The sequence below is a fragment of the Zea mays genome, chromosome 1 (genome assembly GCF_902167145.1).
Source record: "Zea mays cultivar B73 chromosome 1, Zm-B73-REFERENCE-NAM-5.0, whole genome shotgun sequence".
NCBI classification, from domain to species: Eukaryota; Viridiplantae; Streptophyta; class Magnoliopsida; order Poales; family Poaceae; genus Zea; species Zea mays.
Window position 1 is genome coordinate 212867808 of NC_050096.1, and position 17463 is coordinate 212885270.

Sequence of the window (17463 nt, forward strand, 5' to 3'; positions counted from 1 at the left end):
AAATAACAAAACTTGATCACAATATTATCACTTTAGGGGTTAGAACAAGAATAGTATGTTCATGATAAAAACCAAGTCCAATAATTGCTTATGTTGCTAATGAACTTATGTGCGGAATAGATGTTAGCAACAATGTAAAATATAAATGAAGAGCAACACAAGTATAGACTTAGAAGAGGAAAAGACAAATCTAAATGAAAAGCAAAAGCACAAGAGACACGATGATTTGTTTACCAAAATTCGGTTCCACAAAGAAACCTACGTGTCCCACACAAAGTCGTAGGTTCTTGCTCGCTTTACAACACTTGGGCTCAACTTCACTTACAAAGATCTCTTTTCTCCACACTTTGCACTCGACACAACTCCAGTGGTCACTTAACTCTTTCACACTTTCTAGCTCTCACAAAGGTGTTTCTACTAAGCACACAACTATTTTGGAGCACTTTGATGGTTTGAAGATGATTATCTAACTTGTAGGCAATGTTTCTCAACTCTTGGATGGAGTTGAAGTAGTTGAGGTGTATATATAGGTTTCACACTTGAAACTATCCATTTGAACCCCACTCGACATTCTGAATGCTTGATTTGGACATGATGGAGAAGACGATCAAACGACAAACGGCATAAAAAGGTATTTGTTAATTTACAGCTGAAGATGGTCACATGAGTAGAGGCATTCATATTAGTACATTATATGCTAATTACAATGGAGTGAAGAACTATTTTACAAACACATATATACCCCTCGCCAAACTAAGTGATCACTTATTTATCCAGAAACCTCCATGCCATCCTTAGTTCTATTAGAGAAGATGGTGCTAGAAACCTCGAGCAAAAGATGACAAAAAGAAATAGAAAATCCTCTGGATCCAAGTCCAGTCGTATTTCCTATTTCCCATCTTTGAGACGAACTGAGGAACTTGACCTATTCAGACGATGCAAGTCCATCATTGACAATGACCTAGGCACAGATGCATCAGGCACGCAAGAGCCAGATCGTGGTGCGGATATAAAACCATCAGGTGAACGCGGAGAATCAAGATGCTCGGGCAGTTCATGCTCTTCAATGCTGATACTGCTGCTGCTCCTGGAACTGCTGCTAGCCAAAGTCACCAAAGAGTTTCTACTCAAACTAGCATGCCTCTTAGGGGCGGCAGTTTCATAAACTTGAGCTGCCCGTGGTTCATGTGAATTTCCATACATGATGATGTAGGCAAAGAGATTCTTCCGTTTTCTGGAGTATGCATTCTCTGACTTAGTAATGTCTTTTGCAGAGCCTGAAAATGTTATAGCTTCTTTCAGGCACACAAATGATTTGGATTTACCATTGTAGAATTTGGATATGCTGCGCCTGCCCAATAGAAAGAATTTCGATCAGAAAAGCTAGAAGCCATCATGCAACTAACGAGCAGCGAAAGACCAAAGTTAACTGCCAGATGACTGGGTTTGAGAAGTCCGATCGCATGGTTCCACAGAAAAGTAATAGCATCACAATGCTATTGGGTTGATTTTATAAGAAATCAATGCATAATCCCACTACAGAAAGAATTAAGCATGGCATTTCACATTTCAAACGTACTGTAGTTACAAAGAACGAGGATTTTCAATTTCAAGAAGACATTGGTATAATTTCACATTTCAACAACAAACACCAAGGCCAGATGTTATTTTCACTGAGTGGTGGCTCCAAGCTTCGTGATAAGTTGTCAAACAATACAGCAAAATGCTTCAACTCATAGTAACTTTGACCACTTGGCAGTTACGGAAGCACAGTAATGGATGCTTCTATGAGGTGACCACTCCTGATTTCAATGTAATTATGCAATGTTAGACTGTTAGTGTATCTTGGGCCTAGAGCTCGGCCCAAGGCTCGTTAGAGTTGTAACCCTAGGCTATGTAACCAAGTCTTTAGGCCCTGTTTGGAATTGTAGTATTTTTGCAGTTTTGAAACAATACTATGGTATTTGATGATATTATAGTATTGGAGCTCAAAAGGTGTTTGGTTTGTATAGTCAAAACTCAGTTTTAAATACCATGGTTTACCCAAAACTATGGTATTTTTGGAGTTTTTGAAACTCCATTCAGGACCTCAGTTTTCTTCTCTTTTCTCTACATATACTTTGTTTTTCCAATAGAACCAAACAGATCTCGGTTTTGAGCAATACTGTAGTTTTATTGTGGTAAAGCAATACCGTAGTATTTATGTCATGTACAATTGTAAACTATGGTATCTCAAAACTACATTATTTCAAAACTGCATTCTCAAACAGGTCCTTAATCACTGTAGTGTGCAGTATTTTTCTTCAGCTGTCATGGTATCACGAGACAGGAGCCTTTTGGGCTCCGTAGTGGCTGGCGCGCCACTTGTCTTCACAGCCACCGCTGACCTTCCCACTGCCGCTGGTGCTGCCCTGGCACTGGACGCCGCTGTGTACCCAGCCACCGCAGGCGTAGGCACAGCCAGCCTGGGCGTGGCTGCTTCCCTAGCACCCCTGCCGCAGTCCTCTCCTTCCTTCTCCAGCACGATGGCACTCTAGCCCCGCCCGGCGGCCGGCGCCGCTAGGGGTCGCTTTTCCCCAACGATGTTAATGTCACCCACTCCGGCGACTCCGCCCTTGTTGTTGTCATTGCCGCCACCAAGTCCGCCATTGCCATTGCTTGAGAGCGTGAGCGAGCTGTTACCTTCACCAGGGAGCAAGAGCATGCCACCGCTGATGCTCTTGCTCGCCAGCTTGCGGAGGCCAAGAAACAACTTAGGGGTGTTGCTGTCGTCGATCCCTTCCTCAAGTTTAATGATATCGATGTTTCCTAGGCGTATGAGGCTGGTGTCGTCTCCAACCTCCATGCTTAGGTGACTAGTATCCAAAAAATTCGGATGTTGGTCCCTGTCCTCGTCCTAACCTCCACCTACACTCGCCGGCGTGACCTTGTCCTCATCCTGTAACGCTACACCCTCGACGACCATGTCTTCACCGACGTTGCTCGCCCCATGGTCCATCTTGGCACCGGATGGACAACGTAGTCCTCTCCTGGATCCTCGGTACCGTCATTGTCGAGCTGTAGGAAATCGTCCGCGAGCGCGATAGCACTGCTCCCTAGGGCCGAATTGCCATTGAAGAACAATTCTTCAGCAACCACGAGGCTCACACCCTCTACCTTGACGTAGTTTTCTATAACTTTGTCCAAGGAGACCTCTGCATCATTGGGTATTACCGCCAGATGAAGGGCATGCCAGACTCCCTGCGTGACCTTGGTGAGCCCTTCTAGATTGTACCCTCGTTCTCAATCTCCTTCAAGGCCTCAATGAGCATTACGATCATCTATGGACCTAGATCACACAGTCTGTGTCGTTGCCCTCCTTCCGCACTGCCCACAAATATCTCATCCTCGAGGAGCCCATCAAGGGGGCCTAAGCCCCCTCCGACACCACCACAATCCTCTACGACCCCAACTCTGACAGGTAGCCCCAGCGCACCACTCCTTCCACTACAGCACCTGGGATCTCACTCTTACACTTGCCTGATCCATGGCGACGGAAGTCCTTCGTCCTCCTACAAGATTTGGTGCTGGTGCTAGCTACCGGTGGCAGACGGGTGGCCGAGGAGGTGGTAGTGGGAAGGGTGACGCTCCCTAGCCATCACTCTACAACACAAGAACCAACCACATCGCTACTGGGTTGAGAGCCTTTCACACTACCACTTGCTTACTTAGGGTCTGTTTGGTTGGGTTGTGGCTGTGAAAAAACTGTTGTGGGCTGTGAGCTGTGAAAAAAGCTGTCATGGACTATGAACTGCTAAAAAGCTAAAAATTGTTTAGTGAAAACCACTAAAAAAGCTACAAATTATTCCACAAATATTTTTACGGTTCCATCCAAAAGCCGCTAAAAGCAGGTCCAGAGGTGCTTTCAGTTTTACACTGCGAGAAAGTCGGCTTTTAGAAAAAACTGCTTTCTAGATCCAGCCCTTTGATTTAGCTTTTAGGGGGCAAAATCCAAAGCCAAAAGCCAAACCAAACACACCCTTAATCGCCTTCCCACCAAGGTGATCAATGCTCCCACCCTTCACTTTGCCATGTTTGGCACCACTCCTACCTACGAGCATTGATATGCCTGTTATACTAACCTTTTCGCCATAACACCTCACAAGCTTTCACCTTACTCGGCCCGTTGTATCTTTTTTGGGTACTCCCCTGATCATAAGGAATATTAGTGTCTCGATATTTCCACCCAACGCATATTGATCTCTCGGCGCGTCGTCTTCAGCGGTCCCTTCTTCACTTCTTCCTCCAGTGTCATCCAAAAGTTGGACTCCCTTCTTGAGACTGACATTGTGGCGCTCTGGACAACCACCCCTCCTTTTTCCGCCAGTAGGATTCTTCTTGGTGCCTCCAACCATGCCACTTGCTCCCTTGGAGCCCTTTACTGTGCCACGCACGGCCATAGTGTCCCCTACTACGTCTTGTGCAGTCCGCTGCAGCCCCTGCTACCCCTCACACATGCTCACCGTATTCGGTTGAGCTACGTTTGCCAACTCCTCCCGCCACTCACTTTGTCAAAACTGTGCATGTCTATTAGCGCCGTGCATGGGAGGGTGTCCCAACTCGCTCCTCCTCTCCTTTACTGTGATCCCCGTCACTTCCATACGATGGTGACTCGACAAGCTGTTGGGGTTCTTCCACATGTTGACTACCTCGTACTTTCCTCGACCTCCTCACAGTCAGTCTCCTCTACACCATCTTATGTCCATCGCGCCCTCACCAATCTTCACTAGCATCGCCTATGAAGGAAGATTACGGAGCTCTGCTCGCCAATCATATTCATACCTAGGATTTCATGTCACATCCCCTTGGTGGCAACGTGGTGACCAACAAGTGGGTGTAGACTCAGAGGAAGGACAACTCTCTAGGTAGGTACAACCGTACAAGACTTGATGTGTCCTCTGAGCTTTCACTCTGCATCCTAGTGTTGACTACGATGAGACTTTCAGTTCTGTGGAGAAGCCTGCTACTTTCCGTATAGTTCGTCGTCTCGCAGTCTTGGCTGGTATTGGGTATTGCAGTTGAACGCGGCCCCATGCATCATTCCTCCAGCAAGTACAATATACTCTAGACATACTTGATCACGCTAGCATTGTGGACTGTAAGTTGTATGCCACTCCAGTGAATGCTCAAGTGAGGTGCTCAGGCGAAGGTTCCTCAAGTGTCGGTGCTCTAGTTAGTGACCCCACTGTCTACTGAAGCCTTGTTGGGGGCCCTTCAGTACCTCACATTCACCAAGCTGATATTAGGGATGAGGCCATCTTGTGGAGTATGGCAGGAGCTAAAGACAGTGGTGACATTTGCACATATAGGTTCCTGGTCGTTATCCTTTTTGTTTCCTTGGCAAGGTCCATGTATTGAACCCTTCCCTAATGGACTTGTACGAGTCTTCTACTCTTCTTAGACTCCCTTTCTTCTTTAACATAAAAATGCACATCACTCCTGCACCATCCCAGAGACAGGTTTCAAAAGGACTAAAGGTCATGTTTTGAGTTTTGACTAAACAACAAATCCAAAGTTGGTGAGACCATGGATATGCTGTGGGGGAACAGTACTTATGCTGAAGTGTATGGATGATATTATGGGTACTCATAAGCCAATAATTGATGTTCTGTGGTTCAGAGACACGCAAACCTCTACAGTCTTTATCAACAAAAAGTTGCTGCTTAAGATTGGTTGGTACCATGTGAGCCAGGTCCTTTTCAGTTAGTTAATATTTTCAACCAAAATGTGCCATTATTACCAACATGCATTTCCCATGCCAGATATCCCAGATGAATAATTGATTTCCGTATTCCATGTTTAAATTTAAGAAATATTTTGTTACGCATTGAAAGTGTTGATATGGTTGCACTATTAATGTATGCAAATACCACTCATCTCCTTAAAAATAAAAGCTAACGAGTCTGCTTCGGTCACATGTCAAAGAAGACGGTGGAGTGTTCCTTGCCACATGAGCTTGACATGTCAGAATTATCCAGAAAAAGCAGGATCCGATTTTGATCCAATTTTTCTCAAAAGATACAGATATTTTGAAAGTTTTGTAGTGGTAATCATTTCAGAGCCGTTTAACTACAGGGTCACTCTAATAAAATGTTATATGTGAAATTGCAGATAGACCTGACATTTTAAAAAGCAGCAACCGCACAGAGGCATATGAAGACTATGCAGATTAACAACAAAACAGTTTTGACATTTTTTATCTGCAACCTAGCTAAACCATCGCAAAATCTAGTCTATCAGACAAAGCACCTAATGACAATTCGTTGTTCTACTACCTAACATCCAAGTCATCTCTAATCTCACGTTTCCTCCTTTATGAAATAACAAAGCTAATATCTCAAAAATACTCATTGAGTGCAAAACGTAGCAGTGTACCATTTGTAGAAAGAAGCGGCAGAATCACACCCACAGAGTAATCTCTGCAATTCCAATAAATTAACCTGAATATTTTCTAGGAAAATAACATACAGAAATCAAATGGGAATACTCCAAAGAAAGCAAATTAGCTGCTTCTTCACAGATTCCCCCAAAGAACCAATTTCTCCTGCAGAGCCCAGATCACAAAAAAAAAGTAAAACAATCTATCAAGTATGAACTGGCAATAACTCACCGAATAGGCAGCGCCTCCTCCAATGCCTCCAACCCAGCGAGGCTGCCCCCTCCTCCTCCCTCGTACGCGCTCTGCACCTCCCCCTCCCCTTCCTCCTCCTTCCCCGGCGGCGAGCACTCGTCGCTGTCCCTGCCTATCGACGACGAGCTGCAGGCCGATGCCGCCTGGGGCGGGGCCATCGCCGCCTCGACGTCGACCGGCATCCGTCCGACCCGAGTCGCCACGCGGTCGGACAATTTCAGGGGCGCGAAGGGACGGACGACCGGACGAGGCCCAGAAGGAAGGTTTCCGCGGCGAGTGGAATTGTTTCCCTGGGTTTGTAATTAGTTTTGTGATCATGAGTGGAGTGGGGAAGTAACTGCTTCGGGATGGCGACGCGACGCCTAACTGACACGGCTTATCGATTCATATCGCGCCTTTTCTCGCGTGCTACTCTTGTCGGAAATAGCATATTTTTTAATATATATAAATGTAACGATATTATGTAACGATATAAATTCTTATCTTAAATGAGTTGTGGAATTGAATGTCTACAAAACAATGTAACGATATTATGTGTGTGCTTCATCCCTGTTCCATTTTATTATAACTTGTCAATTTTAGAAACAATGTCATAAAACGTTTCACTAAGTTTAATAGATTGACACCAAGTATTTTTATTACGTGATAACATTATTAATAAGAGAAAGAAGATGTAGGTTTTATATAGATGAAACTCTCTTGACTCAATTATCAATTATAAACAAATAATAAACTAACTATCTATGCAATAACAACAACAACAACAACAACAAAGTCGTTTCCCTCAAATAAGTTGGGATAGACTAAAGTTAAAAACCTAATAGAACTCATAAGTTAAGGTTGTTAGGATAGACTAAAGTTAAAAACCTAATAGAACTCATAAGTTAAGGTTGGGCACATAGACAGGTGTTTTCCATACACTCTTATTTAAGGCTAAGGGCATGTTTGGCATTGGCTCCAAAGCAAAACAATAAAGAGGAGTTGGTCAGAGCCTGTCAAACACTCTAACTCTAGTATTGTAAACATCATAGAGTTTTCAGAGATGCGGTACAAAATTTTGGAGTACCTCTTTTACTACTTCGCAAACTATAAAAAAGCAACTTAGACATAGAGTTTAGAGTTATTTACCCACCAATGCCGCTGGTTATGATAAAGCAATCTAAACTCTAGATCAGAGTTGCTTCGCCTAGAGTTTTAGAGTATAGAGCTGCTCTAGAGTGGAGCACAACCATGCCAAACACGCCTAAATCTTTGTGTATATCCTATTTTTTAAGTCTCCTTTTACTTGTCAACTTTGGTTTTCCCCTTTCTCTCTTCTTATTCATATAGCGCCTTAGGATCCCACTATCATTATGCACTAGCACCTATAGAGGTCTTCGTTGGACATGTCCAAACCAACTCAAGCGATATTAGACAAGCTTTTTCTTCAATTGGTGTTAACCCTAGCCTATCATGTATATCATCATTCGAGCTCAGATCCTTCTTATATGGTCATAAATCCAATGCTGCATATACATTTGTGCAACACTTATGTGTTGAATATGTCATCTTTTTACAGGCCAACATTGTGCACCATACAACATAGCATGCGTAATCGTCAACCTATAAAAGTTGTCTTTTAGCTTTTGTGGTACCCTCTTGTCATAAAACATAAACACTAGCTAACACATTAGTTCACATGTTATCTTAATCATCAAACACCAAAATCACATAATCAAATGGACCAAGTCCATTTTCCTTACAGACTAATCGCTTTCTCTCTTTCTACTTGCTATAAAACTTAAAGGGTTCGATCGAATCTTAACACCCGAAGAGTTCGGTTCTAGGTTTCATGGTCCAAACTGGCTATAATGCCACTGTTAAGTTCTATTATCTTAGCCCACTTTCCTAGCTAAGCCACTAGAACACATGAATCTTATATATATATAAGAATCGAGGTAATGGAAGCACTGGGCTTCGAATAGTAGGGAAGCCCCAGCCAAGACATGGACAGGCCACCACACGCGTGCTTGCGTCAGGATTTATACGCATGCATAAACATATTGAATAATGTGCATAAACCATGCAAAAAAATCTGTTGACACGCAAATCACGTAGGATGACTTTACAAGTTTGTTCAGCGTTTACGACTGCATAAGAACATGAAAGGTAACATCATAAACCATGCAATATCGCGACGTCAGACCATTCATGCTATTGTATATACGTGATCAGTGTGTGCGTAGATCTAGGTTGGTTTGAGATTAGGAAAGTATTGCTGTAAATTCGCGATAAATGTGGGATGGTTACCGCGTAAATCGTCGATCTGTTACGTAACGACGAATGAGGCCCAAATTACGGCGTGAAAAACACACGCTCTGATCGTGCTAGGGTTCTGGCTCGGGTGGATTTAATCATAAAACGTGAACCGAAATAGCGTAAATGAATATGAAATTTACGTAAATTATAGACCTGTTTCGTAACAGCGAATGGGGCCCAAAAATTACGGCGTGAAAATTGCGCACGTTCGATCGTGCACGGATTCTAGCTCGGTCAAATTTTAGTGTAAAACGTGAACCAAAACAGCATAAATGGGTACATATTTTAGCGTACATCATCAATCTATTTCGTAACAACGAATGGGGCCTAAATTACGACGTGAAAATCGCGCGCTCCGATCGCGCTCCGATCGTGCTCGGGTTCTAGCCCAGGTGGATTTAAGCGTAAAACGTGATCCGAAACAGCGTAAATGAATACGAATTTTAGCGTAAATCAACGATCTATTTTGTAACGACGAATGTGGCACTTGCTTTTTAGTGGAAGCGTAAAATGCAATAAGAGGTATCGTAAAATTTTGTTTAAAAATGTATAAATCACGATGGTCATAGAATGCACTTGTTTTTGTGCATAGTATGCCAAAATATAAAGTAGATCATACACGACCACAACAAGTTCTATATATAAATTAATCCTTGACGCGCTTGAGCAGTTCATACCCGGTCATCCCAGACATCCAGTAGTCGGTGATGATCATGCTAACGTTGGGGAGCAAGCCCAGCGCGCGCGTCGCCGACTCCACGGCGGTCACCCTGTACCTGGAGCCGCGCAGGATCCTGGCGATCACGGCGCGGTCCACGAAGTTGTCGTCCACTGCCAGCACGTGCTTTTCTAGCTCCGACGCGTCCACCGGCACCACCGCCTTACTGCTGTCGTTGGCCTTGGGCGCAGGGGACGGCGCCACAGACGCTAGAGCGGTGGTGGCCATCGCAGAGACGGACAAGACAACCGCTGTTGCCACCGGACCTAGGGTGCGCTGCCACCATCCGTCCGCTTCGAGAGCGCCGTCACCGCTTGCCCGCCCGCCTCGGGAGCGTCGTTGTCGCTTGTTCCCGGTGGAGCGCCGCCGTCGGTCGCCTGCCTTGGGGCGGCACCGCTGTTGGCCCCCAGGATCACCGCCGCTCGCATGTCCGAGGGAACCGCCGCCGCCGCTAAAACCTAATCCCTGGCAGCGTGGGGGTGTTTTTATAGTGGCGGCGTGGGACTAGATAACTGCGAGCGCGTGGGTGGGATCGTGGGCCCGATGCACGTAATATGCGGGACGAAATCTCGCGATGGCCCATAGACCGACACGTGCATTACTGTTTCATAAACTGAAACATATAACATCGTATAATACCAATATTTGTGTGGGGACTAGTACGGGTGCCCAGATTGCAGGAGCACAATCTTCTCGTGGGCCCGGATACCCGGATCGTGCGCAGACTATATTTGCATAAACTGATACACACATCAGCATAACTCGTATTATAATTTGGCGTAAGCAGTTATGTGCAATACGCCAAAAAGAGTCTGGTGCGGTCTGCGCTTCCTGTAGTTAAACAGAGCCCAGGGCTATATATATATGACAATGGCGGCCTTTCTCTCACTTTCACGTATAGAGAGATCATATTCCCTCTATTTCAAAATATAGCTCATTCGAGACTAAACATACACTCATTAATTAATCTATGAATGTAGTATATATATATATATATATATATGGAAGAGATATTGAAAGCCCTTGGCTTTCAATGTAGTCACTACCCCAGCCGCCTCCTGGTTGGTCAGTGCACCAGGTCAAACCTCTCCACGCGGGCTCCAGCCAACCCTCGAATCGAACACTCAATCCCCGCATGGACGAGTTCTGTTTATTTTTGCGTAAATAGCATAAATAGTTCATAGAAATAGCGTAAATAGTTTATAGAGATAGCATAAAACCTCGTCCAGCCACTGGACCATGTTCGATGAGTAGGCATATGTATCCATATCCTATTTTTATGCTAGATCCGATGATTATGTCAGGTCGTAGAAGTTTCCATTGCATGTGCGATAGATTTGGGTGGCATTTTTATTTCCATTGCATGTGGCTGATTTGATTTGAATACTTTATTTTCCTCCATAAATATAAGATCTCTGCAACAATCATGCAACTAGCCTCATTAGAACCAGTTTATGATATATATACTTATACTAATTATGCCACACGGTGTATGTATTTATGCAATGTGGTATGCTACGTAAAAATATGTTTCCTGCTGCATGCGCACAAACTTAGGATAACAAGAATGTGCGTTGAAAAAAATGGATTGGCATGCATGTAAACAAAAAACCTGATTTAAATGCTTTATTTCCTCGATAAATATAGGATCACTCTAACAGCCAAGCAGCTAGGCTAGTTAGAACCAGTTTATGATATATACTAATATTAATTATACTACACGGTGAAGGTATTTATGTACTGTGGTACAGTGCGTAAAAAATCTAGCATGCGGTTCAAATCAACAACCCCCACGTCCATGCATCCACCATAAATCAAGGGGTTTGATTAGAGGAGTTGATTAGGGGATTTAATGAGGTGGATTGATTAGGAAATATAATTTTTTATGGCAGTAGTGGACACCATAAATCAAGTGACTACATGTGCGAGATTTTATGAAATCGTGGCGAATGGCCTTATTTCCTGGAGCGATTACCTTTTGTGAATTTTTGTTTCATTGCGTAAACGTGTGTGTCGTAAATATCTTATACATATGGCGTAAATGATAAGAGCCCAACATATACACTGGGTTAGGTAATGAGATAATGCATAAAATCAATAAACGCTTGTGTAAAATGTGGATAGAAACCTCGTGCGGCTGAACCAGATGATAGTATTAGATCAAGGCTTCTCCTAGCTATTGGAAACACATGGCTCGTAATATACATATTATATATATACTAGGTGACTGCCTGTGCATTGCAACGGGAACATATAATATTACAATAACTTATATATAAATGTGTTATATTGTTATGAGAAAAGATTTTATAATTTATTGGTGATCTTGGCCATACATAAATTTTATTATTTTAATCTACTTGTTTCACCACTACATTGCGACCATCAATATCATACAGATTTCTATATATGAGGTGTCTATGCATTTGCGATGGCTCACAAATTATTAATAAAATGTTAGTGAACAACAATTATATGAAAATGAACAATACATATTGTCATCGACCTCAATATATCACTAATTTTTTTGCCACCAAACAATACATATCTAAACTGGAACAAATCAAATTATACTATAATGTGTATATCACAAATACAAAGACTAAGAAGTGAACTTCTTTGTACACAATATTCTTTGTATGTTAAATTTGAGAAGCATTCATTTCTCTTGCTGTAAATACCTTTACCTCTCGTAATTGCTCGTGACAAGGAAACATATAATCGTGACAAGGTAACTAGTAGTGTTGATGTCCCAGATCCTAGATGGAGAATCAATTAGAAGCAATATCTTGCAGTCAAACTTGAGAAAGACAAGTTGCAGGATGATGATGGTGATTGTCACGCCGAGCCGTTCTTCTATCGCTGATACACACCCCGTTATTAGAGACATTCCACCAAAGCACGCCACGCTGAAAACTAATAGCCAGATCACCTGAAGAACAGTGATTGTTGTAGATTGGGGTAGAACTTGATGTGGTAGGCAAATTTGCTTTGCGCTTGAACAATGCACACGGGATCAACAAGAGTGGCGGTGATCTCCACCTGCGAACCAAACTTAGAGAAACTCAGTCTAAGCCATTCTGGGTGGTGCATCCCAAAAAACTGTTCTTGGCAAAAGGTACAAACCTAGGAGGCAGCAGTGCTTACGGGGATGCAGGACGAAAAGGAGGAGGCGAGCGGCGTGTTAGCTGTACCTTGGAGCCGAACTTGAAATCTAATAAATTACTAACAATAGAAAGAAACGCCTCGATCAAACAAAGCTGGACAATCATATTAAAGTTGAAATTGGTACTTTAATATAGTAGAAAAGAGATGTGATCTTTAATCTCTTACTACTACAGCACCCGTATGCTGCGACGACACACAATCATATTTGATATTTATAAAAAAAATAAATTTAGTATCGAAGTGAACATGATTCACATATTAGATAATAAATTGGTGAGAACAAATATTACACTTTATCTTAGCCAAAAGACCAAAAAAAATTATGAGTTGAAAATAAGTCTGACTTCTTTTTTATAGCTTGCTCGGTCGCTCGTCATCATTCAGCGAGCGATGTGGTACCATGTGATAGCAGGTGGACGGATGCAGGTGGACTGGTGGAGTGGAGACGATGGGATTTTTTTCCCTGAGTGGCGGGCGGATCTGGCCGGCGTCGGGAGAGGAGGGATCCGCGCCGTTGGTAGGATGAGTGGACGGATGGGATGGCTCAAGACTTTCGTCTCCGAGAGTCGGTGTGTGGCCGTGGACTCTTGGGTTTGACTGGTCATTAGGGCACAAATAACTATCATGTGGGGTCATAGTGTGCGGTGGGGCCGTAGTCTTGGTGTCAGGGCCTCATGGCAGTAGAGTTAATGTGGAGTTGAAGAATGAAGTTCATGTATGGGGGTATGATGTTGTTTGTGTGAAGTTTCCGATAGTGAGTATATTGGTAGTTTCTTGTTTTTTCCTTTCTATATATGACATCTTTGTCATTTTAAATTTTCATGGATGACTGGTAAATATAACTGGTAAAATTTCATATGTGTTCATGTCCTTATCTGATTGTGTCAGCTCTCTTAATCATGCAAATTATAAAATGATCATATCATATAACTTTGATTCCTTTCAAATAATTTAGTTTATGAAACAACTATGTTTGTAAATGGATATATTGATTCCGTAGCAACGCACGGCGGCACGGGCATATATCAAGTTCTGAGTCTTCACCCAGGACAGAGTCTCTTGTGTGCAAATCAGAGTGTCTACCGACCTCTTCACTTTCATTCTGATGCTCTGTCTTCAAAGCAGCAAGTTTTGCATGGTTCTCACTACAACTCCCAGCTTGCATACCATTTTGAGACATCTCTGACTTTATATCTGGGCTTCTAGTCTTCCCAAGACAGCTATCTAAAGTCTTAGGAGGTTGCTTAGTAGGTTGCATTATAGGAGAAGCAGATTTTGGCAAAGCTGATGACTTCTGGAGATCTGTGGTACTGGAGCCTGCAGCAGTCTTAGCATCTTGCATGCTATTGTCAGTATTATTTACTGGAGTATTCTTCTCAGAATTCAAAGATCGTTTGTCTTTAGAGTTTTCGCTAGCAGAAACCTCATTCTGGAGCCCCTGCTGACCTGCATGGCTGAAAACACCAACTTTTGTTTTAATACACTTGTCACCATCAATAGTAACCTTATTTGTCATAGATGAACAATCTTGATGCAGATCACTATCATGTTCTTTCTTTAGCTCTATGCTTAAGTTATTATTAGTATTGATACCATCCTTGCTGATTGCGACATTCCCCATTGACTCATCATGAGGCTTATTTGTAGTTGGAATTCGTGAAACAGTATTAACATCGTCATCTGAATAGTCCATTTCAGCACTTCCTTGTGACATACCATCAACAATAGCATTCCCCAGAGAATTTGAAGGCAAAGGTTCAACTGTAGGATTGGAGGAACTTGGTAATGCACCGCAAGATTCATTAGTATCACAAGACCTCTGCCTCATATCCTCATCAGCACGAATATGGCCGGCTGTTGACTTGCAAACAGTAGAAACGGTGGGCTGGCTGGAGGATTCAGATAACCCAACAGCATGGCTAGCAACATTACCTCGCGAATGCTGTGATTTTGCTTCCATCAACAGTGTAGTATGACCATTTCCTGTTTCTACAACAGGACTGAGGGTGGCACTTGTGGATTCTTCATGCTTCACAAATTTGTCAACTTCAGGAACAGCAGGCATGCTCATATCATGGGAAGTATCAGGTAAAGTTTCAGCTGGTATTGGGGCATCAACTGCTGCTACATCAGACTCATTATGGATACTACTATTTGCAAAGATGTCAGAATTCAAATCAAACCCAATTTTACGAGCACCTTGGGGTGCACTGCCGGTCTTTTCAGATTCAGCACAAACTAATCCCTAAAAGCCTAACCACTTAAATCGAACAATGCAAGCCATGGTATAAGATAATATAAGTATGAGTAAGGAAGAAAAATACCAAATTTGAGAATTAACACTATTAGCCTACCATTTTATTTCAGTTGGATCTAATAGAATTGTTTTTTATAAAGTGGTGAAGCTAAATGTGTTTCCTAATGAAAGTTATGACAGCCAATGTGTTGTAGCTACTTGGCGGTTCCCTCAGGTTGCCAAATCAACATCATCTAAACTTGGTATGAAAATATTTGTTTTCACATGTTCAGTTTAATGTATAACATAATGGCAGGTGATAAGCCAATAAAAAAATTCCACATAAATAAGGAAGTGGTAAAACATAAAATTGCATAGAGAAATTGTTTCTATATATAGTGTAATACTCTAGTTATTCTGCTATGGCAAGATCATATTGTTGAAGAACAATATGTTTTAAACACATACCAAAGTGAAAGCAGTAGGCTTTCCACGGAAGAGAACACTAACAGACACATAAAAGCTGGGATAACCATGTGCAAAGTTCGTTGTTCCATATGGAAGAAGAAATTTGATAGATTAGATCCCTGTCATGTTGCTAACTTAATTTTTCTCATCACTTCAGGTACAATACCCGTATATGCATCCACACCCTTACTACTTGAAATATCAGATATATGAATTGTACTAACTCTTCTATTCCTCTATCTACTTGTCAATAATAATACACAAGGCTGAATTCATTTTGTCGCTGGGATACCAATAGTAATACAAAGAACAGAGGTACTGTTGCACCGAAGTCTTCATCCCAGGCCACGCAAACAACTTTTTCATGGCATGCTGCTATCAACTTGTTTTGGGGAGTAACATTGTGCCCAATCCATATAGGATTTTTATAGCGCATGAAAGGATCACGATGCCCAAGAGGGGGGGTGAATTGGGCTTTTCTAAAAATCAACACTAATTAAAACCTAAGCAAGAGCTAAGCAAGCGCCCAACTTCACCCCAACAACTAGCACTAAGATAATAATACTAGAAATACAACAATGCTAAGACAATACTTCAAATACTTGCTAAACAAATACACAATGTAAAGTGCTCGAATTAAGTGCGGAATGTAAAGCAAGGTTTAGAAGACTCCTCCAATTTTTCCCGAGATATCGAAGAGTCGGCACTCTCCACTAGTCCTCGTTGGAGCACCCGTGCAAGGGTATCGCTCCCCCTTGGTCCTCGCAAGAACCAAGTGCTCACTACGAGATGATCCTTTGCCACTCCGGCGCGGTGGATCCCTCGAGACCGCTTACAAACTTGAGTCGGGTCACCAACAAGATCTTCACGGTGATCACCGAGCTCCCAACGCCACCAAGCCGTCTAGGTGATGCCGATCACCAAGAGTAACAAGTCGTAGACTTTCGCTTGACCAAGAGAAGCCTAATGCAAGTGGTGTGTGCTCTAGGTGGCTCTCGCTAGCGCTAATGAGGAACAAATGCGGGATTAAGATTCTCTAATCTCCTCACTAGGCTTTTGGTGCTTGCAATGCTCTAGCAATGTGCTGGAATAAATGTGGGGTGCAAGACATTGAATATGGTGGGTGGAGGGGGTATAAATAGCCCTCACCCACCAACTAGCCGTTAAAGGCATTTTACTGCGCACGGGCGCACTGGACAGTCTGGTGCGCCAACGGTGCGCCAACGGTCATTTCCAACGGCTAGTTCTGACAGTTAGCCGTTGGACTCATGGCACACCGGACAGTGAACAGTCACTGTCCGGTGCACTGTCCGGTGCATTGTCCGGTGCGCCACTATAATTCACTTCTGAAACAGTCGCGCTCGGGTTTTGCTGCCCGGGGAGGCCTTCCCCTGGGCCAGCCTGGCCCACCTGGCAGATGGTGCACCGGACAGTCCGGTGCACACCGGATAGTCCGGTGCTCTAGGGCCAGAAACCCTTCCTCTTGTTTTTCAGCTGATTTTCAAATCGGTTTTCGTTCTAACTTGTGAGTGAGTTCTAGAGTGACACCTAGCACTGTATGTGAGTGTGATTGTGCACCAACACTACACTAGAACTCTCTTGGTCAAACTACTCATCGACAACCCCTCTTTATAGTACGACTAAAAGAGAATAAAAGACCTAACTAAATCACGAGTGTCCACATCTCCTTGACACTCGGACTCCGTAGTCCTTCACCTTTTGTTTCGTCGTTTTATCCGTCGCTTCGAGTTCTTATCTCCGGGATTGTTTTCACCGTTGTAGTACTCCTACCTGTAATGCGACCTAACTTACCATTTGTCTCTGCAAAACACATGTTAGTCACATATAACATTACGTTGTCATTAATCACTAAAACCAACCAGGGGCCTAGATGCTTTCAATCTC

At 43.0% G+C, this 17463-nt stretch overlaps 1 protein-coding gene across 2 annotated transcripts; it reads right to left on the reverse strand.

Annotated features, from left to right (window-relative positions):
• Nucleotides 1-609: 609 nt before the first annotated feature.
• On the reverse strand, nt 610-7033 carry LOC100282433 (MTD1). 2 transcript variants are annotated; one of them, XM_008678193.4, is made up of 3 exons: nt 6650-7033; nt 6415-6458; nt 610-1351 (listed from the first exon to the last, which is right to left on the reverse strand). In XM_008678193.4, exons 1-3 carry the CDS (start codon nt 6850-6852, stop codon nt 1299-1301), a joined length of 300 nt encoding a protein of 99 aa, XP_008676415.2. In that variant the 5' UTR covers nt 6853-7033; the 3' UTR covers nt 610-1298. The 2 variants fall into 2 exon arrangements, with proteins under 2 accessions (XP_008676415.2, NP_001148816.2); NM_001155344.2 differs by lacking the exon at nt 6415-6458 and having other exon boundaries at nt 625-1351; nt 6650-6954.
• Between the last annotated feature and the right edge of the window lie 10430 nt (nt 7034-17463).